The 25,615-nt window shown below is 44.4% G+C and overlaps 1 protein-coding gene across 1 annotated transcript in view; it reads right to left on the reverse strand.

The window, feature by feature from the left end:
• Positions 1 to 25,615, reverse strand: part of iglon5 (IgLON family member 5) — a gene marked incomplete at both ends in the record, with an annotated part of 191,349 nt that overhangs the window by 18,130 nt on the left and 147,604 nt on the right. The window contains 3 exons of the mRNA XM_080741401.1: positions 4,552 to 4,671; positions 7,593 to 7,825; positions 12,457 to 12,535. Coding sequence (XP_080597527.1) covers positions 4,552 to 4,671; positions 7,593 to 7,825; positions 12,457 to 12,535 — 432 coding nt within the window. The remainder of the gene's footprint in view (positions 1 to 4,551; positions 4,672 to 7,592; positions 7,826 to 12,456; positions 12,536 to 25,615) is intronic.

Here is a 25,615-nt window from a genome sequence, read left to right on the forward strand (position 1 = left end):
TCAAACCCACATCTCCTTGAGCAGTGTTTCCTAAACTTTTCAGGTGCAGAGCAATGTTTCGTAAACCTTTCAGGTGCAAACCCAAAAGTAGAGCTTAGAAGTTTGCCCGGAACCCAAACTAGCAAAAATAGCAGATCTACATGCTAACAACGCGTCGCAAGCTTGTAGATCAGCTATTTTCACCAATTCTTAAACATTCATTTATTAAAGTGTTCTAATTTATGGAATTTCTTAGATTTTTCTTTGATTTCTTCATGAAATTACTGAAAAAATTACATTTTGTTTTTAATTCATGAAAAAATTGCTTATTTGGGAATGTTCTTTGACAATATTTTGAATAATAATAATAATAATCAAAAAACTAAATGTAGGAAACAAAAAACAAAGGGACCCATACAAATCTGTCTGTGACCCACAAATGGGCCCCGACCTAGTTTGGGAAATAGTGTCCTTGAGGACTCCTTGATTGTACATTTCCCTTGATTTCTTCTTGAATTTTGGATTTCTGCCATTTTGCATGCCAACCCGTAAGACTGCCAGTGCCCAGGGTTTGTTGGGTTTTTAATTGCTTAATTCAGTTTTAACTTTTTAATGGATGGAATTTCTAAATGTACCCCATCATTTTCCGATGCTCGTAAAGCACGCCTGATAAAAAAGTATCAAACTCCCAACTCTTCACCAGAACACAGGAAACTACTCAGAATCTACTCTTCTAAAAGGTTTCTGAGGGAGTACTCCCAGACCCCCGCTTGTGGGGTGTTCTGTGGTCTCTGTGCCCGAATAAACTCCTTGATTCCCACAGTCGGATGTTGGCAGGCCTGTCCGCCTATTGGGCTCAGACTCAGTTGAATGGGTGCTTGGTTGAGATTCACCTATACTGCTTGCAAGGTGCTAAAATATGCAAATAGTGTATGCAATATGTAAATATCTTTTTCATGTAAGTAAAAGAGCAACGCATGGGTGCGGATACGTGGTTGGATGCACATGCCTGCATGTGGTGTGAAAAACGCCTCTCTGCCTCATGTGTGTCTGTGAATGTTTAGTCATGCGCAGCCAGAAGATCAAATATCTCCGTCTACTGAATGATTCTGTACATCTGGAGACATCTAAATTCAATGTATGAGCTGGAACAGATCGGCTGCTGACAAGCATGCCGACTTCTTTGAAAACAAATCATGCCCAAGTATGCAGCACAGGTCTAAAGTCATTTCAAGTTCTCCCTGCAATGCAGTTATAATTTTGTAATTTCTGATTGTTTTGAAGTATTTGAATTTATCACTAGATGCATCGCTAGGCATGGATCTCCGATCATCTTGGTTAAGCGAGAATAGTGAATGTTTAACCATACGACACGGCCCTTGATGATAACTGCCTGACGTGCGCGCGCGGCGTCCGTGCATGCGTGCGTGAACAGCACAGCTGGTGCGTGTCTGAGAGGGTCATCTGATGGGTGCCAGTGAATATGAATGAATAGCGGTAGGTGGTGGCAGATTGCAATCTGTGACTCGATAGAGGTGAAGAGGTGGCTGGAGCAGGGGTGTGTGTGTGTGTGTGTGTGTGTGTGTGTGTGTGTGTGTGTGTGTGTGTGTGTGTGTGTGTGTGTGTGGGAGTGTGTGTGGGAGTGTGTCACTATCTCTGCAGGAGTGAGACCTCCGGTGACCAGTCCACACGGGACGAGGCAGGTAATTTTCTTGCAGGTTCCTGCTCTCCCTCTCTCTCTCTCTCTCTCTCTCGCTCTCTCTCTCTCTCTCTCTCTCTCTCTCTCTCTCTCTCTCTCTCTCTCTCTCTCTCTCTCTCTCGATCTTACACTGCTCCTGAGTAATGGGGACAGATGGCCAGCAGCCTCTTGCTGTTACTTTGGGTCTCCTGCGCCCCACCCGCCCCACCCTCTTCCCTTCTCCGCCGCCTCTGGTCCCCCGCATGTGATGGTGCGGCGGCAGACACTCCCCCAGAATAGCAATGTGGCCTCTATCTCGCTCTCCCCACGAAACGAGGAAAAAGTGGGGGAGGACGGAGCGAGGGAGAGAGAGAAAGAGGGTGTGATAGAGAGAGAGTGAGGAAAACAGAGAGGAAGGAGAAAGAGAAAGAGAGATAAAGGACGGAGAGAGGAAAAGAGGGAGATAGAGGAGAGAGGGGGGGGGGCACAAGGGGGAGGATTACTGCTGACAGGGGGAAAATGCTGCATGCTTGCGGGCGAGGACACTGAAAAAAGGCTTGATGTAAGTGTGCGCGTGTGCACTGTGCACCCATGCCAGTGCATGTGTGCATACTCTGTGACAGCTTCTACATAATATTTTTTTTCCTCTGGTGTCCCAGTGTCGTGTCAGTGCGTGAACACCAGAGATGTGTACAGTGCAGCGGACATTATGCGGGACATTAACCTGCAGTATTTTCATTCAGGCCAATGGAAAAGTGATCATAGATAGGTGCCCTGTGCTAACTGCAGGCTATTGCCGAGTAGCCAATCACTATGCTATAACATTGTTGCTGCCAATAAAGTTATCGTCCTATTTATTCAGATACGGCCTATTCATCCGACACACAGCTGCGGATGTCTACACGGATCTATTTGTCTTATCCGGGTACATCCAAGCTGCAGCATCCAAGTAAAAACAAATCCAATTCAATGAAGTAATAGAGTTACCTTGACATTAACTACAAATCTGATCTAGCTAACAATGATAATAACCTTCCAAATGGAGTCTTTTCATTGCTGTCCAAATAGTGTTGGAGTGGGAAAGTCTGAAAAGCAAAGGGGAAAAAAATACTTCTTTGTAGTCTCTCTGGTGCATGTCATTCAATGTCTATTGAAAGGCTTGTATAAGGTGAAGGGACATTTTGATAGATCATTTAGAATGTTACAGCATTTAAATTGCCATGCAGTATGAGGCTATACATCCACATGTTTCTCCTGAAGCGATCAAGACACTGCTTCTGGCTTAAAAAACAGCAGCTATAAGGAAAACGGTTCAGGTTCCAGGCCATCCCGCCCTTGCTTATACTTGGCATTAAAAATGCATCTTGAGTTATCAGATAGATATCTGATTGCGTCAAGCCACATAACCGAAGATGAATAATAGACAGACCAATCCATCTATAACGTGTGTTGAGTTTACACTGATTTTATGTGGTTAGACACAATCGGATAGCTGATATCTGATTGCTAAAAATGCAGCGCCACATGACAAATAAGCACACTCTTGGACTCACTGTGGTTAATGAGAAAACTGACAAGCTACCCATGCAGAAGGAGAGGGAAAAGCTAAAGGCAAATTTATGCATCGGCGAGAAAGCGTCGAACAAGGTCATCTTGTCACAATGTTGTAGACTCTTGAACACAGCAATTACCAAGCTAACCAGATAGACTAATATTATACCAACATAGCGCAGATACTCTGCTGATGTACCTGCACACATGCTGATCAAACAACCTCTAAGAGTCATAGAACAGTAACATTCCTACGTTTTGGACAGATAAAAGGATGGAGAGACAGATGATGGAATGTTGTATGATGAACAATGATGAACAAATTTTACCTTCCTCATAAAGTACTGTATTGTGACCACTCTACGCTGTTTTTTTATGTAATTCCCAGCGATGATGATGACGGAAGTTATAAATAAACGGTGTAGTGACAAACACAGCTATTAGCATCGGTTGGCATCATGACGGCAACTGACAGCTAGGATGAAGACAGATGCTGATGATTAGTGGCTGCCGCTGTGGGGGATAATTACGTTTAATGTGCGAGCGTTTGGGACAAAACACTGGGACATAAGGGAAACTATTGGAATAGGAATCCAAGATATCAGCACGGTCTGAAAGTCTGGAGTCTTTGGACGATGATGATGGGTGATGGGGGAAGACAATGTCCGGAGGAGAATGTGGATAAGGCGGTAGTTGAATGTTGGTGAAATAGAGGGAGATGTTTTTAGGGCTATAGGGCTAGGCAATGCATACGGTATATCTACTTATATTATATCAATATTGTGCTTTGAGAAATATTGGTATTTTGGATATCATAATATCGTGATGTTGTATTTTCCTGGTTTTAATCACTTATGCCCTTTTTATCCACCTCTTTCCGCGGGAATTTACTGGAGAATGTTTTGCACCACACTGCACCACACTTCCGGTTAACAGCAGACATACAAGCTCACGTTGCGTCGCAGATGCGGCACCGGAAGCCCTGTCCAATTTCTGCGCAATGCACAATGGGATGTTGGAAACTTGTGGATACTTTCATTTAAAAAAAAAGAAAGAGATAATTGCACAAAATAGCCGATTCTGTAGACATGCTATTTTCATTATTTTTGAAAATTAGGGAAAAAAATCTAATAAGAAAAAATCGAATGTATATTATCAGCACAATATGATATTATCGTCACAATTTCAATATTGAGGTATTTGGTCAAAGTGAATTATGATATATGATCTTGTCCATATCGCCCGGTACTAGGTTTAGGGTTAGGGGTGAATGTAATGACGGAGATAAAAAGGTGGAGATGAGACATTCTTGCGTCCAGGGACAAACAATCAATCTGGCTTACATTTCTGGTCCTTCCAGGTGACAGTGGGCTCTGGCCTCCCCACCGCTAGACAGAATAGGTTGACGTTCTCGCCCTCGTTCACCGACACGTCTTTGGAGATGTTGACGATTCTGGCCGGCACTGGAAAACAAAGCCATACCATCAAGACTACAGTATGACCTTAAAATACCCTCCTACTCCTGCTTCATGAATTATTGATGGGGCTTCCCCTCGCAGCTATTTAAACTCTTTAAAGTATGATGCAAATCCCTGCAGTCTCAGACAGCAGTCTGCCGATTAATGATCCCTGCCTTAAAAGTCTCTCTTGCTTGGAAGCAGCTAAGAAACCCAACTAGTCCATTATGCAGCATGCCGAACTGCAAGACAATGTATTTTCCCATCTAATTTACAGCATATTACACTGGCCGTTACTGTAATATATAATGAACTGTTAAATCCCATTTTGCATGATGTCCAGATAAAATAAAAGAAGCTGAAGTCATGGACATTAGAGTTGCTTCTAAGTGCGTAAATGACCACCATCAAGTGGTATTTTGTTTCAAACTCCCATAGTGGTGAACTGAGGAACAATGCATGCACTTACAAGATGCTGTGGCCCTTGGATTTAAAGGAACCATTATCATTGTTTTTAATGAGATTGGCCACAAGAATGCTTCTCTGCAAAACATCAACTGAGCAGGATCCCATTCTACTATTTTCAGCAAAATACGTGCAAAGATAAAGTGGAGTGGTGCTCGATTCACTGACTTGGGGGTGTAATTAAATTGTGCGATATCATGCTCTGACTGAAATTGACTTGGAATCAGGTATATTGGTCATCTGTGCCAAGCCTTACACCCTGCAGACAAGAGTTATTTGTTTGGCTGCAGCTTTATGTAAAAAACATGTTGTTGAGAGGCTGAACTCCACGCTCTCCCCTGCCTCCAGTTAGCTGTGAGCCGAGGCTCGGTTCACAACGTTCATTCCCAGCAGAACGTGGCATGATACATCAGCCCCCTGCATATTTTTCATTTTCGTTCCGCCGGTCTTGTGTTACTGCAATATGCACTACATGCAAGCTACAATATACATAACAACTGGCACATGCAGGGGGAAAAGGTCTGCAATCCATCAGGCGAGCAGTCGGGCGCCAATAAACCACGTCACTCAGGATCAGTCAAACCCTCAGTCACTTAGTGGCTGCCTTGACGACCGGGCCCTAGTCCTGGTCCTTGCCCTGTCAGGCAGCTGGACAGCCCACCATGTAGCTCACCCCCACCTCCCCCTTCGCCTGACCTATCTCACCCCACCCCGCAGCTCTACGAGGCACAGAAGCCTATAATGAACTCGGTAAGATAATAAGGGCTTACACTTAAATTCCTTATGGCACCAAATAATGCTAATTCACTTCCAGTAAGTATAAGCGGCTATGCTGCAGCTTTAATGTCTCTGTGTTTACACAGCAAACCTACACTATATGGACTGTATGAAAGCGAGTTAACCCAGATATTACTCGTGTTTGCATTTGTTATCGCCGTCCACCATAAATGTTGAAGCAGTAAAGTGCACATCTAACAGCTCTGCAGTCATCGATAATTGCAACCTGATTCAATGTGTGTTAACATACTGTACTGTATGACATTATCAAACAATCTTACAGGGTTAAATTAACTCAGAGAGTGTACACATTTAAAACTCAGGATGTTACAGATGCCTGGACAGATAAGAACATGTTGTACGTCCTTTGATCATACAATTGTCATCAGCAAGCATAAACATCAGTTGTTTAATATCCTGTGTCAATATGTTGTTACTATCATTATGTGTTGAAGTCACTCAAAAATGTCTGTTTAATGTTACTTACAGGGATGAGCACACATTTAAAAATACTGAACGTCTTTCAATATGTCACAATCCATTTGGATGCTATACTGTAGTATATATGCTATAGTAGTAGTTTTCACATACCATTACTTTTTTTAAATTACACTGTATAATTTTATATGAGGTTGAGCCTATAAAACGTAAGGACACAGGCGGGACATATTTAGCATTTTGATTATGCAGTAGTCTAGTTAGCTATATCTTTATGTCAAATGCAGCCTTTAGTGACACTTCCATTTTACCTCCCCACAAGCCAGAGCAGCGGGGATAAAAACAAGTCATGTATCCGATCCAAATTACCATCAGAATCCAATCATTTCTTCCTCATGAACTACGTATAACTCTTGCCCAGGAAAAAGTTGGTGAGAATCCAATTATGTCTTTTATATGTTTTGTTCACAGACAGACAGATAAACGGGCAAGAACATAAGCGTGGTGGAGGTAAATGGCTCTTTTCAACTATGAAGGGTAACCCAGAACCTTCCATATAACCTGAACTACAGTATACCAGACCCTGAGAAGTTTCTGATGGGTTTTGTTTGTGTATTTGTTTGTCTGTTTATTCATTATAATCAGAACCACCTCTTAAGGGGGAGGTATGCCATAATTGTTTTTAATTCAATGCATTGCAATGCATTGTGAGCGTGTAGATCTGCTATTTTCGCAGTACAGTATAGGTTCTGACTTCTGAGTTCTGGGCTCCCAGCCAGAACTCAGGTTTAGTACCACCTCCTGATCCCTTTTAGTTTCTGAGAACCTTATCTGAAACCAAGCCGCAGCATTAGTGTATGATGGGAACAAACCCAGAACCCATGAAATACCTTTCACGGCACGGCATATGGTTCACTTTAGTTCTCATAGTCGAAACGAGCTAAAAATCATAAACCCTTTATAAGACCTGAGGCGATTCGACAGATCAGACAGTCTTCTAAAATCATACTTTTTCATGTCAAGGACCCCCAAAATGATATGTATTTGGCCACGGAAGTTTTGTTCCAGGGAAAAGACAGATTTTCACTATTTTAAATCGTTTTAAATAATAACAAAAAAGGAAGGTTTTTTGGACATACAAGGTTTCCACCCGAACAAATCTAAAATGATACCCGGTTTGAACAGGTTAAAAAACCCACGAAACCCCCCCTCCCCTCCCCCTCCCCCTCCCCCGGTCACTCACTGACCTTGGACGATGAGGTAGACGTGGGCGATGCGGGGCATGTTGTTGGCCTGGAAGGTGCAGGTGTAAGGGCCCTCGTCAGCCACCTGCACCGTGTCGATCTGGATGGAGAAGTCGCTGCTGTTGCTGTTCACCAGGGACACGCGCTTGTCCAGCGACCACTTGTCCGTCCCCGTGAACAGGATGTTGGAGCGGTTCAACCAGGCTTTGTGCGTGACCTCCTCATCAATCTTACACCTGGTGGAGGTGGACAGGAAGGACACGCAGGCGAGAACGTGGGTCAGTGTTTGGTAGTAATGGCTTCCACAACGACAAATAAATGAATGCAATCAGCAAAGTTCATTGACAACACATGGTGTTATCTTCCACTATACAGGTGTGCCGTTTCAAGTCTTCATGCTTTACTGCTCTTTTACTGATGATTTCTTGCAAATGTGTTTTTTTCCACAGGTTTCTTTCCCTGTTTTGCCTTTCTAATTTTTATGAAGAATGGAGCGTATTTTTGCAGAAACCCTCAGATGGCCAGAAACCTCTCCATTCACAATGAAAAGCAGAATCCACCTTCATAGGTAGATTTAAACTTTGAAGTCAGAGAAGGTAATAAAAACTGCAAAAACAGCTGATCTACAAGCTCAATGTTCTGCCAATCAACTGGAAATTACCAGTCTTACCAATGGCAGGACGTGTGAAGTTTTGAAATGACACATCTGTAGCTGTGATTTTCACCCTTTTTATTTCAAGGACTCCCCCACTTTGATATGAATTAGACCACAGGCGTCTACTCTGTAAAAGCCCTAGATTTTGCACAGCGTCGTCTTCTGACTCATGACTAATCTTATTAGGCTTTTTTAAAGATTTTTGTATTAATAGACGATCTACAAGCTCACAACCTATACTTTTTTTTAATTTTTATGTCTTTCAAAATGTTATGCCTAATAAGGCACAAGATGCCATGCAAAAAAAAGGGCCCTCGCTTTTAATTGAACAGTACAAATTCCAGTGTCCTTTTCATTTTTTAGTTTCTTTTGCTTCAATGTGGTTCCATTTACAGAACTGTAAGGCTCCATTTGGTTCCTAACCATCATAAATAGGTGGGGACTACAAGGAACCCTCTCACGGAACTCTAGGGGTCCCCGGACCCCACATTGAGAACCAGTGCACTATAGCAAACGTGAAGAGTGAAGGAATGTTTGCAAATAGCATTTCAATGTACCTTATAGGCAAACTAGCAGGTGCTCCACTCTGACAGAATCACTCATGTGCTTGATAATCATTTACGCTTGATCCAGCTCCTGTAAACGTGTATTTTCAAGTGCATCTTTCAAAACATTATTTACTTAGTGACACTCCTCAAAACGTCAAGTTGAAGGTACGTGTCACTTCAGTACTGCACTTAGCCACTAGATGTCCTTGCCCGGCTTCAACTGGGGACATTGATATGACCTGGATAAATATCACTGCTGAGGCAGATCCTGCCAAGGCAGTGTCAGCAACTCTTTTTATCCACCGTTACACTGCAGGTGAGCTGGAAAGTATTGTAATAAATCGCTTACAAGTGACTCTGGTGTGATGCACAGGATGACCTGTGAACCACAAGCCCCGCCCTGCACAGTGGAGCACACACACCACTCAACCTGACATGACATCATAAGCCATTTGAACATTTTTAGTTTTGACATTTTGGAACACATTGTGAACTTTTAGATGGGCTATTTTTGTTGCGCAACAGCATCATACTACAAAGTATAAAACAGGGCTTAAATCGTCAAGGAGCATCCTTTTTTTGTTTTTTACCACTTTTAAAACGTGGCTGTGGGCACTTCAGAAATGCGCCTACTGGTGATATCATCATTAGGCAGGTTTATTTCCCCCCCCCCCCTCCCCCAAACAAGATTCCAAAGTCTTTATTTTTATTTGTATTACTGTAACGCGAGAATAATGGCTTCCATTAGCATGCTAACTTCCCAGGAATAGAAAGCCTGCAGTTTCTATTGGCTTTGCGTCCCCATCGCTGATGTCACTGGTAGGCGGGTGTCTGAACTGCTCTCCTCTGAGGCGACATAAATGGGGTAGACATAAATGTTACCATATTATCATGAGCATTAGTGAGGGCCAATTATATGAAGATTGAAAATGGCTGAAGTCGTCCTATAAAATCCGAGTGGAGAGGAAATACTAATCTGCGTAGAAATGCTATAATAATAATGATATCAATAAAAAATCACAACTAGGCCAATGTGACCCTGAGCATACAACACACTTTGAGAGCCATTTGTGCCAAGATGTAGGGCAGTTATAGGCCAGATTTAGGCCACGCTTCAGAGACCGGAATTTTTTGGGGGCTCCGGACAAAGCCAGATGTTGGAGCTTAGCTCCTTCCAGGAGCACCGCTCAATTATTGTAATGTAATTAATTAGATGTTCTCTGATGCTTTAACTATTGTACAGAAGACCCAGAGGAAAATGAGTCCCAACAAACTATATTCCCTTTTTAACGCGCTGCATTAAAACCAGTGGAGCAGTCATTTCACACAAGTATTTGTGCCTCAATGGCAAAATCATAGCGACTCAAACGAGTGCAGATTGTTATTTATAAAGCTGTTCAGCTTTTTGTTTATCAGCTCTTGCTTGCGGTGTATACTTGTCTTTCCTGTGGACTACAAAACAGTACACCCTCTCTTCCACTCTAGAAATAGCATTTCAGAAATGATTGATTGTTGTGTTTAGGCTATCACCGGTCTATTGATTAGACTATAATACTCAGGTCTTGGTGAAATCAAACAAAAAAAGTAATCTACTGTTTGTAATGAGGAGGAACTGAGAATTCAAGGGGAATGCCGCTGGATTTCCTGGTTCAAATTACATTTTCCTCTTCCCCATGCAGGCAAATTCCCTACATTAGTTACTTAGTCCCATTCTCAAATCTGTGTTGTCTATAGCAGTGCCTCCCAAACCTTTTAGCTCAAGACCCGAAAGAGAAATTAGACATTTGCTCGGGATATTTTTTTAATGTATGAAAATGAAAATGGATTTTTCTTTTTGAGAGGTGGTCAGCCGCTCCTCAGAATGACTTTGTCCGTGGCTATGTGGCTATGTGTGTATCATGAATTGCAATAGACCTGCAATACCGCTGGTGACCAGTGGTAGGCCTGTACAAACACACACGTTAGGATGAACTTTGACCAAGTGGCGCACTCTGTGTCTTTAGTACAACGGTGCGTGGCCGGAGTTATGTTTCAGGAGTTATGTTTCATTAGTATAACGGTGCATGGCTGGAGTTATGTTTCATTAGTACAACAGTGCTTGGCCGGAGTTATGTTTCATTAGTACAACGGTGCTTGGCCGGAGTTATGTTTCATTAGTACAACGGTGCGTGGCCGGATTTTTGAGCAGTGGTCAGCCACTCCCCAGAGTGACTTTGTCCATGGCTATGTGGCTATGTGGCTATGTGGCTATGTGGCTATGTGGCTATGTCCGTATCACGAACTGCAATACCGCTGGTGACCAGTAGTAGGGCCTGCACACACACACACACACACACACACACACACACACACACACACACACACACACACACACACACAGTACACAGTACAGTCGGTACGTACCGTACCGTACCGTACCGTACCGTACTGCACCCAGCGGTGCTGTTGCGCAGCCTCCACCACTCAGTCCACACGGGTGTGATTTTTTCTTTTTTACGAGCCAAACTCAGTCCTCAAAAGTATAGCAAGTCAGAAAAGGGTCAACTCCAGCTCTGATGGGGTCTCAGTCCTCTTTTAGTTCACACTATAGATTTGGTATTTATTTTTTGGTTGGCACAGGCGATCTGTCTGTGGCAAACCTTGATTGCTAAAATGTAATGGCAAAGGGTGAAGTGAACCTGGAGCGCTTTGTGTTCACAATGCACAGGCTAAGTGAACCGCAACACAGAGTTGAAATGAACCGTGCACTCAGACCACCTCCTGAGGTAGTCTGAGTGTTGGCTCGTTTCAGAGGAGCCTGAGTTCTTTTGGAGTGTTCACATAAGCGTGAAAAATAGCTGAGTCATGGTCTGAGTGCACTTGAGAGGCTGAAGAAACCAAGTGTGAAAACAAATGGGAAAGGACCTGGAAAGCAACTGTTATTGTTTAATGTATTTGTGTTCATTTGCGATTAACAGCCCAAATATGACTACGGTATCTACAATATAACAACGTTACAAAGCCTGTATCCTACTAATGGTAAAATGTGTCACTCCAGGCTGCAAATCCTCAGGACAGCATCGAGAGACAGTTATTGGTGTCGAACTGCCAGCCCTAAGCCCTTCTAAACTTGAGAAAAGCTTCAATCATTTCTACGATTCTTTATTTATTTTTGTAATCCCAAAAACTCCAAAGCAAAAGGAGCCAAACGAGGAATTGTTCAGAGATTCAGTATACAGGCGGAAAGGTCATGAAGTCAGCGAAACACTCTCAGTGCCAAGTCGCCATCAGGGACCTGCCAAGGGCATGCTTGGATGGATGCACGCTCTAGACTTTTTGATTTTATCACTTACAGTTCAGAAATGCAGTTGGATGCTATAGATGAGAGCTCTACCCACCAAGCAATATAGCACACCATAAATGCTGTGATCAAGCCAAGTAAGAGGCGATATTATCATAGTCACCATGACTCCAATGACACCTGACAGGTGGCATCATTCAATTAGCTTTAGGGTAGACAGTTTTGCTGAGGTAAAAAAATAAATAGGCAAGCAGGGTGGCTGCTAATTGAAGTTATATGTGACTGAGAATTGGCAATTAAAGCGATATGACAGGTGTGGAAGGGACACAAACAAACAAGTTTCTCATGTAATTAGTTGGTGCAGGTGTAGGATTAGGCGTTTACCTCAATATGACGCTCTCGCCTTCCAGCACTGTAATGTTGTCGGGCAGGTGGCCGAATTCTGCTCCACGCACACTGGGCCCTGCCAAGCAAAATGAGAGATGGGGGGGAAGGGTGAGCAAAATGCCTCCAATAACAGCAACAGACGCTCGTTTTCTAGTCTCGATCCCCAGCCGGCACTCGGCAGTCGTCTACCTCGCCGCCGGTCGGGGGTCGTCCGGGATTCTTTCTCCGCGGGCCTGCATTTGCTTACGTGTTTTCCAAAGGCAAAGTAATAAATATACAAAACAAAAGAGTCGCGACGTCTGCACTGACCCCCACATTTGAATAATGATTTGGTTTTGCACCGCATTCTGGCGGTGGGGCACGCGCTCATTGAACAGTGCCGATAATGAGCCGGGGGAAGAGGATTCACGCCGAGCCACCAGAGCGTGAAATGAAGGGACAGCAACGGCAACAGAAGGGATGCTCATCCTGCCTACCAATACACACAGAGGCACAGGCGCTCGCTCGCTCGCACGCACGCACGCACGCACGCACACACACACACACTCCCTGAGAGACATTAGACAGAAGGAAACAAACTCTGCATTTGTGTGTGTGGGGGTGTGGAACAAATTCAAGTGAGCAAATAGCCCCTTGCACTTTTTTAATGACTAAGTATCGGAGAAGCACCTTTCAAATTTTGCTGTGACCCTGCAAAAAAAAGATAAGCACAAAACTTGGTAATCTTTTTGCGGTGACACGTGCCTATTGAGGCAGGTTGGTCCTCAGCAGGACACTTGGCTCTGTCCACCTCAGCCCTGCCAAACACCAGCGTGACACCAGGTACTTCTGCTTGCAGGGGTGTCACAAGGGGGGGACTGAGTTACTAGGGACCAAGGTGCATGGAGGGGCCTTAATTATTTCATACTTTAGCTATTGAAAAATAGCACATCTACAAGCTCCCAGCGCGGAACTGAGTGCTGTGCTGCGAGCTTGTAGACCTGCTATTTTTGAAAAGTCGTGAAAATGTGTGCAAATCTTTGAATATATGTATTTTTTAAGCAAACATTTGCAACTCGAATTACATATAATTTTGGGTGTCCTTCACATGAAACAGTTTGAGCACCACTGACTTAGAAACTTAGGTTTTTAAAAAAAAAAACCTTAGAAGGATTTGAAATATTCAAAGACTTGCACACATTTTCAAGATTTTTCAAAAATAGTAGATATACAAGCTCGCTGTGAGCTTGTATATCTGCTATTTTTCATTAGTTAAAGCACAAAAGAATGCGTAATAATGCGTTTCCAGTCACCCCTATGAAGAACATTCATGGGGGCCCGCAGTGCGTCCTTGTACCCAGGGCCCAGAATTTGGTGCGACACCCCTGACGCCATGCAGGTTCTTCTGCTTGTGTCCTCCCGTCTACACCGATCTCTCTCCCTCCCCGTCTATACGGTGACCTCAATATCTGGCTGGACGTCTTCCTGTGGTCCAGCCGCGGGGTTTAATAAACGGCGACTTTATGAGACGAAACCGATGCAGTCAGGAGTTATAGGAAGCACCCTAAGGTTTGCTAAACAGGCATGCAGGAGTCTGGGACACGCTAAGCATGCAGAGTGTACAGTCCAGCGAGAGAATAGATCAAGAAGAACAAGACTCTGGGAAGAATCGTGGTTTGATTACAAATAATAATGAGGGCCTCGAAAATTATAATGCACATCATGGGATGCCGATCAAAAGACGTCGGCGCTGCATAGCTAAATGGCCAAATGACTGCCAAACACTAAATTAAGAAATTGTCAGCAGTGAAATAAAGGCTAAGTTAATTAGCCTTAATTAATTATGTCTGCATGTGTGGTTGTGTGCACATACCTGCCTGTACAGTACTTTATGTGTACTGCGTGCGTGTGTGTGTGTGTGTGTGTGTGTGCGTGCGTGCGTGCGCGCGCGCGCGCTGCGTGCGTGCGTGCGTGCGTGCGTGTGTGTGCGTGCGCGCGCGCGTGCGTGCGTGCGTGCGTGCGTACGTGTGTGCGCGCGTGTGTGTGTGTGTGTGTGTGTGTGCGTGTGTGTGTGTGTGTGTGTGTCTATCTATAAAAATGCATATTTATGTTTTTCAGTGTTAGTGTCCGTATGTCTACACCCAAAGTGATGCTTCTTATACGACAGACCCAATTCAATGCGTCTTCAGTGCATACGGGCATTCACTGCCCTCGAGTGTGAACGTGTGTGTTTGTGTGTGTGTGCGTGTGTGTCTGTTTCTTTGCTTGCTGAAGCGACAGTCACCAGCAGCAAGTACAAGGGAGGCCGCGGTGAGAACTAATGGCGCCTCTAAGGAAAAGTGTCCCTGAATATCTCCAGCTAAAAGCCATAATCACATTAGCGTGTGCCGCGGCTGGTGCTTGCTGTTGTGCTGTCCAAGGATCCCAGAAGTGGCACCATCCATTTGCTCTCTCTCTCTCTCTTTCTCTCTCTCTCTCTCTCTCTCTCTCTCTCTCTCTCTCTCTCTCTCTCTCTCTCTCTGTGAGCCTTGGGGGGGCAGGGGGGGGGGGGACACAGAGCACCTCAGCTGTTGTGTTCAATGCATGGAAATGTCACCAGCTGTCTGTGTTTTCAAAGGTTAATTCTATGGAATAACCTTGTGTCGCGGCATCCGTGTGTCCCCTCTTTGACACAGAGAGGGATGTCATGTCCTCCATGTCCTCGCCTGTTACCTTTCTAGTTCACTGTACTCTATCTGCACCTTGGACTTTATTTAGGTTAATTCGATTCAGTTCCAGGGCTTGGGACGGGGGGAGACGGGTGTGTCACACCATCATAACGCCACTGTCGGGCAGAAACCTCGTATCTCCAAGTTTCAAATTTGTACATTTTTTCGCAAAGCCAAAGCCCTGCTTCATCATACAAGGCCGTCGCACAAAAGTAGCGAAAACAGCAGATCTACAAGCACACAACGCCTCGCGGTTTCACTAGTTTAAATCATTTTTAAAATGATAAATACAAAACAAACGGTTTTGGACATATAAGGTTTCTACCCGACAACGACGATAAATGCACAGTCCCCGTGCAGATGGAGTGACAAACGAGCACAGAAAAAGATATATCCCCAATCACACATGCACGCAGATGTTTGATTGATTGAATGAATGCATGATGTATCTATGCATATGCTGGGAAAACTTGGTTAGGGTTGCACACCAACGGGGATCTATTCCCTATTCCCTACTCAATTCCCATTTTCACAGCTCAATTGGCACCTCACTTTATGAAACCTGTACGAGCGCGCCTCTGCTCCGAGGCGCCACACGCCATGCTAACCAGATCAAAACATGCAGCGGGCACCTATTCTCACACGCCGAACCCCCATCCTAAACAGATGCTCGCAGGCACGTGCACACATAGACATCAAAGGGGGCTTGAGCCCCTGCCCTTTTATCCGTCTGTAAACAGTGCCCTCTACAGACCATGAATGCAGTTTTTACTACAGTGAAAGCATGCCATACCTGAAGGCAGCATTCAAGAGCATTCATCGTTTGCCTTGTCCAAACTCTCGTGAACTTAAATGCAACATCTTATGTTGAAAGAATTGCCCTCTCTGTGTAGAAATCCATGCCGTTCAACCACATCTCCAGTATTGACTTGATTATGCTTAGTTCAGTGTGTATCAAGCACGGAAAATACCCTGGAGGTCTGCTATTGTCGATATTTTCACCCTTTTACAAATTTCAGCCCCTGCCTCCTAACATTCTGTGCACGTCCCTGGCTGCACGTTTACCCAATAATACTCTGAGTGATGCCGATGCAGACGTTGTATAGATGACCTTTTCGAATCAATAAAAAAAGGGGAGTTTCTATTTGATGACACATAGATAAGTATTTGGCCGGTATATTGGCCAGACAGACATATATATTGGTCTGGCTCTAATATGCTCTCCATGTCAATGAAACCAACAGGACACTTAAATGTACAAACAGCTATGCCTAAACGTATAGCGACCCCCCCATCCCCTTTGACCAACACTCATTCATGCCCACACACATCTGTGCGTAACCCCGTTTCACCCCTGTCAGTCACTGGGACAGTTCCATGCATAATGCGTGTTGCTTTGACTTTGGTTGCAGGTCATTTTAATGATCCATCAATCGATTGTGTTCTGGCATGGATCAATAGTATACGTTGAGTTCCTATATGTATCGATATTACACTGAGAACTCATTTTTTAATCAATAAAGTCTTAGTGTTTTGCCAATTATATTTCGGGACCCACATGCAATATTCTCATGGCCCACCAGTGGGCCCCGTTCCACACATTGGGCATCGCTGGGGCTGATGTGTGCCTCTGCAGCATCTCACTGAAGACGGCTAAGCCGTGCCAAGTCAGCATCTTCTCATCACCTCAAAAAACCCTCAGAGTCCTGCACAGGCTCCCTGAGGAACTCCTTAACAAAAGTGCATGAAAAACACCTGGCCAGGAGTGACAGGCAACACCTGACAATGCCAGAATACATTATGATACGATACAACTTCAGCCTCAACGGGTCAATTTCTACACTATCAGACTCAGAGTAGAATTTCCACTTAGGATTTTTCAGTGTTGATAGAACTTGTATTTGTTCCTTTGGGAAACATTTTTTGAGGGCAATGCATTGATGTGCAAAACACAGAGGATGTGACCAAAGACACTATACAGTAAACAAACAGTACAAAGGCAAGAAGGTGTACTGCACTTTACAGCTGCACAGCGCTAATTTAAGTCTGGGGGGATATCTCTTAACAAAGGGTTCCCTATAAGGGTAGAATACTTAAAGTCCGGTCCAAAATGATTCTGCCAAAGTTTTATGTATGTTCTGCGTGCACTTCTGCCATTTACTTCATGAAAGTCGATACCACTGCACAGTAAAATCATATTAATCTATTCGTAAATCTCAGAGTGTACAAAATGTCACCAACACCACTCTCAGAATTAAATGAAAACGCAGGATTTTACAGTGGAAAGGCGATGCTTTTTGTGCTTGACTGGCTGCGACTGGAGTACGGCATATACACACATACATATTGTAATGGCATTCAGTGTGAATAAATAGGTAAATGATGAATAACCTTGGTAGTGTTGTGTTGTGTGGTGAGCAGCACTGCAGTGGGATTCTTTTTTTCCCCCTTCCTCTTTCTCAGGAAGATCCCTGGCCCCTCATGAGCCAGAGGGTTATACTGTTAGTATGGATGGTTGCATATTGAATTTCTTCAGCCTACCGCTGTCTACGGCTGATACAGTCTATAGCGTCACTGTCGGGTGGAAACCTTGTATGTCCAAAACGTTTGTTTTGTAATTATAACTTTAAAAATGAGTTAAACTTAGTGAAAACAGCCGATCTACAAGCACACAACGCCTCGCGCCGCGAGGCGTTGTGTGCTTGTAGATCGGCTGTTTTCACTACTTTTGTGCGACGGCCTTGTCTGATGAAGCAGGGCTTTGCTTTGCGAAAAAAAAAAACGTACACATTTGAAACTTGGAGATACAAGGTTTCTGCCCCGACAGTGACGATATGCTGGCTATCTCTTGTCCTTGACGTGACCCTTGTCTTCTGGCGTGCACACACACTCACGCACACACACACACACATACACACATGTACACGCACACGCACGCAAACATCATTCATGCCCACAAGCATCTCAAGCCTCATCGACTCCTTCGAACCGCGTGGACATGGAGCCCCAGGTCTGGATTTGAACCGCATTATCACCCGGGTAAAAATGTGTACCTGCTCTGTGGATAGACCCACAGCACAGGGAGGAGGAGGAAAACAATAGCCAGCAGCTGTAAGCATTCCATCAATATATTTATGTCTGTAGCTCTCTCTCTCTATCAAGTTGTAGGTACACCACGTATTCTCGTCCGATGGAAGCATTTTATGTTAGTTGACATGTGTGCACAGTACAGGATGTCTCGTGTTGTCTTGTGGTCTGTAAGACCACTTACTACAGTACCTACTGTGTAATAATAATAATAATTGCAATGGCTGCTATTCAGTGACGCTCAGCCTTTTTAATTTTGATATTCAAGCCATGGACCCCCTTTTAATACTATTCTTTTTTCTTTTCTTTTTATCTCCGGGATCCCAATCTCCACTGTAAAACCCAGAGAGTGTATAAAATTATGTAAAATACGAGTAGTATTTTAGTTACAGACACCAATGGCTCCATTTTAATTATAACTATCAGTCATAGGGGGACCCGCTGGAAACCCCCCCAAGAACGGCCTGCGGGTCCCAGGACCACCGTTGAGAACCACTGTATACGGTAACTTGTATTCTCTTGACTCTCGCATGCATTCCATTCATAACTGCATTTGTGACCGGAGTTCTAATTGAGCTGTAGCACTTTAGTCATCATGCTGCACATCTACAGTACTTCGCATTGCCCTTGACGATCAAATAAACACAGTAGAAAGAGTTACTTCTAAAAGCCTGTTAGGCTTCAAGACGGATAATGGCAGGGGATATAATTAAACCCATAATAATGATCCATTTAATGGGAGTTGCCGCGATTTGGAAACTGAAGCGAAAGGGGAAAATGAGGCAAATCTTTTAAAGGAAACACATTTTGCTACAGAGAATGTACTGTATGTGAATGATGTGCTACACAGAATGACACGAATCAACACAATAGAGCTGAGTAATGTCTTAAGGACCGTTCACACTGAGCGCTATAACTATATCGATAACTACATCGTTCACCATTGTATTTGTTATACTTGTGGTTTTGTGAACTCCATTTTCAAAACTATATTTTCATAGCTATAGTTACAGTGCTCAGTGTGAATGGCCCTATCCTATAGTGGTACTGTAGTTGAGAGTAGCAATAGTAGCAGCAGTAATAGATCCTGAATACTATAGATACTGTACTACGTCAGGGTTCCCCAATTAGTTTTCCCCAAGGGCCGAATTATGTCTAGGGTACGAAGCCGAGGGCCACAACATTGCAGGGGGCGACGGCGGCGTTCCTGCTACTCCAGCGACAGCTCAGATATCGTCGTTGTCGGGTGAAAATCTTGTATGTCCAAAACCGTTTGTTTTGAATTTATGATTTTTAAAATGATTTTAACTAGTGAAAACAGCCGATCTACAAGCACACAACGCCTCGCGGTGCGAGGCGTTGTGTGCTTGTAGATCTGCTGTTTTCACTACTTTTGTACGACGGCCTTGTATGATTTGCGAAAGAACGTACACATTTGGAGATACGAGATTTCCAGCCCACAACGACGATATACTAGTGTTGTTGCTGCTCTTATACCACCATTATTACTGGGGTTGGTGTGGGCCAGACAGTAGCCCCCCGCGGGCCGCAAATGGCCCGCGGGCCGCCTATTGGGGAACCCTGCTGTACGTGTATCGCTATTCCGACCACCTAAACTTAACCTTAACCCTAACCTCAATAAAACTAATGCTGGTGAATGCTAACCTGGTGAGTAGCTAACCTGCCGACGCTGGTGAATGCTAACCTGGTGAGTAGCTAACCTGCCGACGCTGTTGAATGCTAACCTGGTGATCGGAATGGGGATGTGTAGGAATGGAGACCGGTCTCCACGTCGGTTAACAAAGACTACGAATTTTCAACGATTGGAAACAAGTTGTCCAACATAGTCGTTTAACACATTATAAAGTAGCCCTACGGGTTATTCAGACCGCTGCGATTTCTGTCCATAATGCTCCGTCGTACGAAAAGGCAGACCAAAAGCTCCCAACACGGTGCATCTGCGGTTCTGAGCTTGTACGTCGGCTATTTCTGGCACGCAGCAGCATTTGCTTGACAAATCGAGCTTAACGCGGTTTTGTCTCGTCACTGCAAATCTTGTGTCTGAACCATAGGCTTTAAGGAGAGTCATGTGGGGGTCGTAGAGAGAGAGAATACAATACAGCCGCGGTGGGACGCGGACCAGAGAGTGAGACAGTGCAAAGGCACCCCCGCATAATTAACAGCGGCATGCTGCAGCCAATTAAATATTTACAGAGGCACTTCCCTTCGACACCTTGATGATGAAGAGAGGCAACCCGAGGATTATAGGATGCGGGAGCCTGAGGCAGGGAGCGACGGAGGGGGGATTTAAACATTAAACTGCTGGATAGATCCCCCTTTTTCTTCCTGGTTCGATCCCATTAACTCTGGACAGCCCTGGCTCTAAACCCTTGTCCACCTCATCTGAAGCCCCCATTCGTCTGTCTCCCCGCTCAGCAGACCCCCGAACTCGCTTCTTCTGCCCTGGCTCTGTTCCTCCCTCGCCTCCCCTCCTCCACCTGTTATTGATGAACGCACTCCCCCCCGCGCGTCTTCCTCTGCACCGGCTGCACTGCCACCTTTCAGGGGGCTAGCGGAGAGCGAGTGGTGCCAGAGTGAGAGTGAGTCACACACACGTATGCACACACACACACAAATGCCTTGCTCGAACAGCCCAGCAAGATGGATATATACCGGTACAGGTAGCCCGCCACTCACAATGGCCGGGGAGACGAAATGCATGTCAGCGGGATTCCACCTGACAGGAAATCTAAGAAATGTCAGAGAAGTCATGGTGAATGGATTGTTTTGAGTCTCGCAGGTAATGTACCCCCACCTCCCCCATAAACAACCAAAAAAAAAATCTGTGGCGGTAGCAGCCAGAAGAGAGCTGATTTGGATTTTGTTGAATTCTCAGACGTGTGTTCTTCTCGCACTTGGAGTGGAGCTGTTTGGAAGCGTAGCTGCCTGTCGTTTGAGGTCATAGATCAGAAGGGCCTTTAAAACGGAAGGGCACGTTTATCGCACATCACAATTCAACTGTACATCGCTGCTGCCACTCAAACAACATATTACTGCCGGGGTGGCTTTTATCTTAAACGCGGGGTCAAAACCCATGAACGTTGTCGTCTGTACGGAACACACTGTAACGGCCTTCGGCGTCTAGCAGTGAAATACACGCGTCCGCAACAAACGTGTTGACATCTGCCCCTTTCTTTTATAGCACACATGCTGCATCCACAATTCTGCGTCTGCTGCCTCTCTCACCAAATGCAGACCATTTACCATCCCTCCCTCCCCTCTCTCTCTCTTCTGCCATCTCCCTCGGTCTCTCTCTCCCATGCTTCCCTAGTTCTCTCTCTCCCTCCCTCTCGCTAATCCCTCTTCACACATCAATCAATAGAGCACTGCAGAGAGCACGGAGCCATACAGTACTCAATGCACCAGTTGTACAACTTCAATGGGCGGCCACAGATCTTTACCATTGAATCAAGCGTTGCCTGGTGGAAAAAGCAGAGCGCACTAAACACCAGGGCCGCTCCCCGAACCTGCTGTTCTTTTACCCCCCATTTTCCTTGGACTGAAGCCGAAACCCCTTAGCACTGCTGAAATCAATACTGTAGTTAAACTGTTACTTCCTTTTCCCGGTGAGTGCACACGCGCACGCTCCTCACACAGGGCCCCCGTAGACCTGCCTGTGCACAGGTAATTTGACAGATTTGTAGGGAAGTGCTGTCGTGGCTTTTAAAGATGTAGCTTAAAATACTCGTTCCCTCTGACAAATCTTGCGGCGAGCATCCTCTGACAATAATGCACTTTGCACGGCAACAAGGCCCAACGCGGGAAAGGAAAGGATTACAATTCCTATATGGAATATAACAGCAGTGCGGGGCCTTGGGCAGAGAATAAATCCAGGTTATCTGAGATGTGGACTCCTGCTTCGACGTTATGATATACTGTTGATGCAACATGATATATAAATAGCACTCCACCCTCTCTTGAGCTCATGATACACTAGAATACACTATTTACCATAACACAGCCCTCCAGCTATCCAATTGAAAACTGCCGATCTACAAGCTAGTAGATCAGCTATTTTCACAATCTTTATTTGTGGAACCGAGTCAAACTAAATATAATGCCTACAATTCCAAGTGCTTGGGGCCTGAAAAGATTCAAACACTATACATAAAGGATGTCTAACTTCACATATCGTCACTGTCGGGTGGAAACCTCGTATCTCCAAGTTTCACATTTGTATGGTCTTTCGCAAAGTAAAGCCCTGCTTCATCGTAGAATGCCTTAGCACAAAAGTATAGTGAAACAGCCGATCTACGTACAAGCACACAACGCCTCGCGGTAAGAGGCGTTGTGTGCTTGTAGATCTGCTATTTTCACTAGTTTAGCTCATTTTTTAAATGATAAATACAAAACAAACGGCCTTGACATACAAGGTTTCCACCCGACAACGACAATATGTAACTTCCAGCATGTTTTCATAGGGTCATTGTAGCGCTCTGTCTGGTAATGTGGCAATAAATAAAATGGGAAACATGTTGGTACAGTGGCAGCAGGACCTGTAGTTTACACTCAAGCCATTAAGAAGCTACAATAAAAACAGCAATTACTGGGTGATGCTGACAGGAGACAAAGAAGCATAATAGCTCGGGAACTGTTGTTTTTGATGGAGCCATTGGCCACAAAAAGAAATCACAGAAAATGACTGCGTCAAAACATGAGAGTGCTGAGCGCAACGTGGTGAAAGGATCAACGTGACAAGCAATTAACTGTCATCATCGGTCCTCTAGGACAGTGGTTCTCAAAGTTTTTGTACCCAAAAGCACAACAAATGGGCAAGTAAAGTCAAAATCTATAGGCATATTCATAGCAAAAAATAGACAATAAGCTCAAAGACGCCACATTGCAACAGCTCTATCTTATATTAAAACACTTAGATGACTAAAATAAATTAATTAAAATGGTTTGTGAGTAAAGGTTTGACAACAGATTTAAAAAATAAAATAATGCCTATCCACCTGTTTCCGTGAGAATTTACTGTAGCATTATGTGTGGGACACATCCGGAGAACAGCTGATATACAAGCTCACGTCGCGACGCAGTTGCAACCGTTGTGAGCTTGTAGATCACACTCGGCTGTGACGCCGGAACTGCCGCACATCTTCTGCGCACTGCAGGATGGGACGTTGGAAACTTGTGGCTATGGAGACACTGGCAGAACCATAATCAGGGTTCGAGTTATGTGGGTGCCAGTAGGGGCTTAGCCCCCATAGATAAAGTCTGGGACCCCATAGTCAAAAACCCCTATGGGGTCTCTTTTTTTTCCCAAGTGTGTTTTTTTTTTTTTTTTTTTTTTTTTTTTTTTTTTTTACTGACAGTCCCACATATCATACCTAAATGTCCAAATAGATAAACGTATTCCCACCATACATTGCCGGCAAATATCGAATTTTCATAACACAAGGATTTTCAGTTTCACAGTGCAAGGAGTGCAGTTAACATAGGTGCAATACAGCCAGCCGCCTGCACTGTTTGTAGCGGGGGCGCTAGCGAGATAGAGATAGTTGAGAGGACTGAATTTTGCACAGTGAGGAAGAAGAGAGACGAACGCTCCGTGCAGTGAGCAGCTGAGGAGAGGGGACTGGAGTGGACTAGTGGAGGAGAATACGTTGAATCTTGTCTTCATTTTACAATGTGAAGTTAATTTGAGCAACACAGCACTGTTTGTGTTTAGTGGACACACATACTGTACACATGCTGTTACCCAAACCACGCATGCACACCCACATTAATAAATAATTATGAGAATAAAAGTAGGCTATGTAATCATTATTAAAATTATAATCATTATAGGCTTCACTAAATGGTCAGTCCATAAATGTAGGCCTATTTGCAAATGGAAAGGGGGGAAAACAGCTCGTTTACAATTCACTTTTGCTACCTCTGAAAGAAGTAAATATCATGGAATTAAATTTATATTGGAGGTGAGTGAGAAAAGGAACAAATATTGATGGTTAAACTTAAAACTTAAAAGTAAGACTGAACAATGACATCACACCGTTTAATCCTACTATTAAACGGAGGGAAGTAGGGGTGCTGGGGGTGCGGCCGCACCCCCTCCCCCACGTCCCACCGCACCCCCTAAAGGGGGGTTGGGGGGAAAATATTGCCGATCGGCAAGTAGAGGCTCTGACATCAGTGGCGTGAAGTAGGAGCTATTGGCTACTTCTATTTCCAGTACAATTTCAAAATAAACATGTGTTGAATGATCGATTGTATAGACAAAAAAAAAAGAAAGGCTCTTGTTTTGAAATGTGCTTCTGGGCACAGGAAATGGCTTTCAAAGGACTTCCCTTTTAACTTGTCTGTCTGAACGTCTGTCTCTCCGTGCGTAACTGATGCGTCATGGACTCGGTGGATTATAACAATACGGCCATAAAGGAATATACAGAACACCAAGACAACACAACCTAGGCTTTGAAGGCATTAAACATCGCCCTCTGCTAGCCCTGGCGTCCTCACTGGTGAGTCGTGGGCTCGTGGCTATAGACTTGTTATGATGAATGAATGCTATGTTGTGCTGCCTGGCTAGGCTAACGTTTGGGCTAGCTAGTGGCTAATGGCTATGGTGTACCAGAACCATCGCCAATGAAGCCTGGGTTTCCGAGGCTAGCTGTTTCCTAACACTGGGGTCTGGACCGATGTGGCGGACACGTTGTATGGGTCACAACGCACTGAACACAGTGCGAAGCAACTCGTTGTGAGCTTGTACATCTGCTATTTTCACTACTTGTTTGGTACAAGGTAGTAATGTCTCTTGGTTCACGGGCTAAAAAGTTTGGGAACCATCATACTTGCTGTTGTAGACAGGTTCACGGGCTAAAATGTTTGCTTGCTGTTGTAGACAGTGGTGTAAAGTAACTAAGTAGATTAACTGAAAAGCTCTGGGAACTGAATGATTTTATGAAACTGGCACTTGTTGTCTGACTGTTGGTACCAAGAAATCCAGACTATATACCGAAAAATACCTGATTTAATATGATTTAATATAGGAAAATACTCGTTTTAGCCGACTTTATACCCGAAAAATAGGGCCCCCATAACTATGGGGGCCACCCCCATAACTATGGGGGCCCTATTTTTCGGCGGCGCCTTTGGCGCCGCTAGAGGGACCCCACAGCTCTCGGAGTATAACTCGAACTCTGACCATAATCATGCCATCTTCATTCCACAACAAATGCCAAAAGTGCTGAAAAATCATATAAATATTGAACAAAGTGAGGTTTCAATGTTTGGCTGAACAAAAGATTCCATTTAGCTTCCATCGTGTATGTGTATGCATGCGTGCGTACGCATGAGCCTTCGGCACATTATCACTGACTTTG

Source organism: Nannobrachium achirus, assembly GCF_963921795.1.
Source record: "Nannobrachium achirus genome assembly, chromosome: 2".
NCBI lineage: Eukaryota > Metazoa > Chordata > Actinopteri > Myctophiformes > Myctophidae > Nannobrachium > Nannobrachium achirus.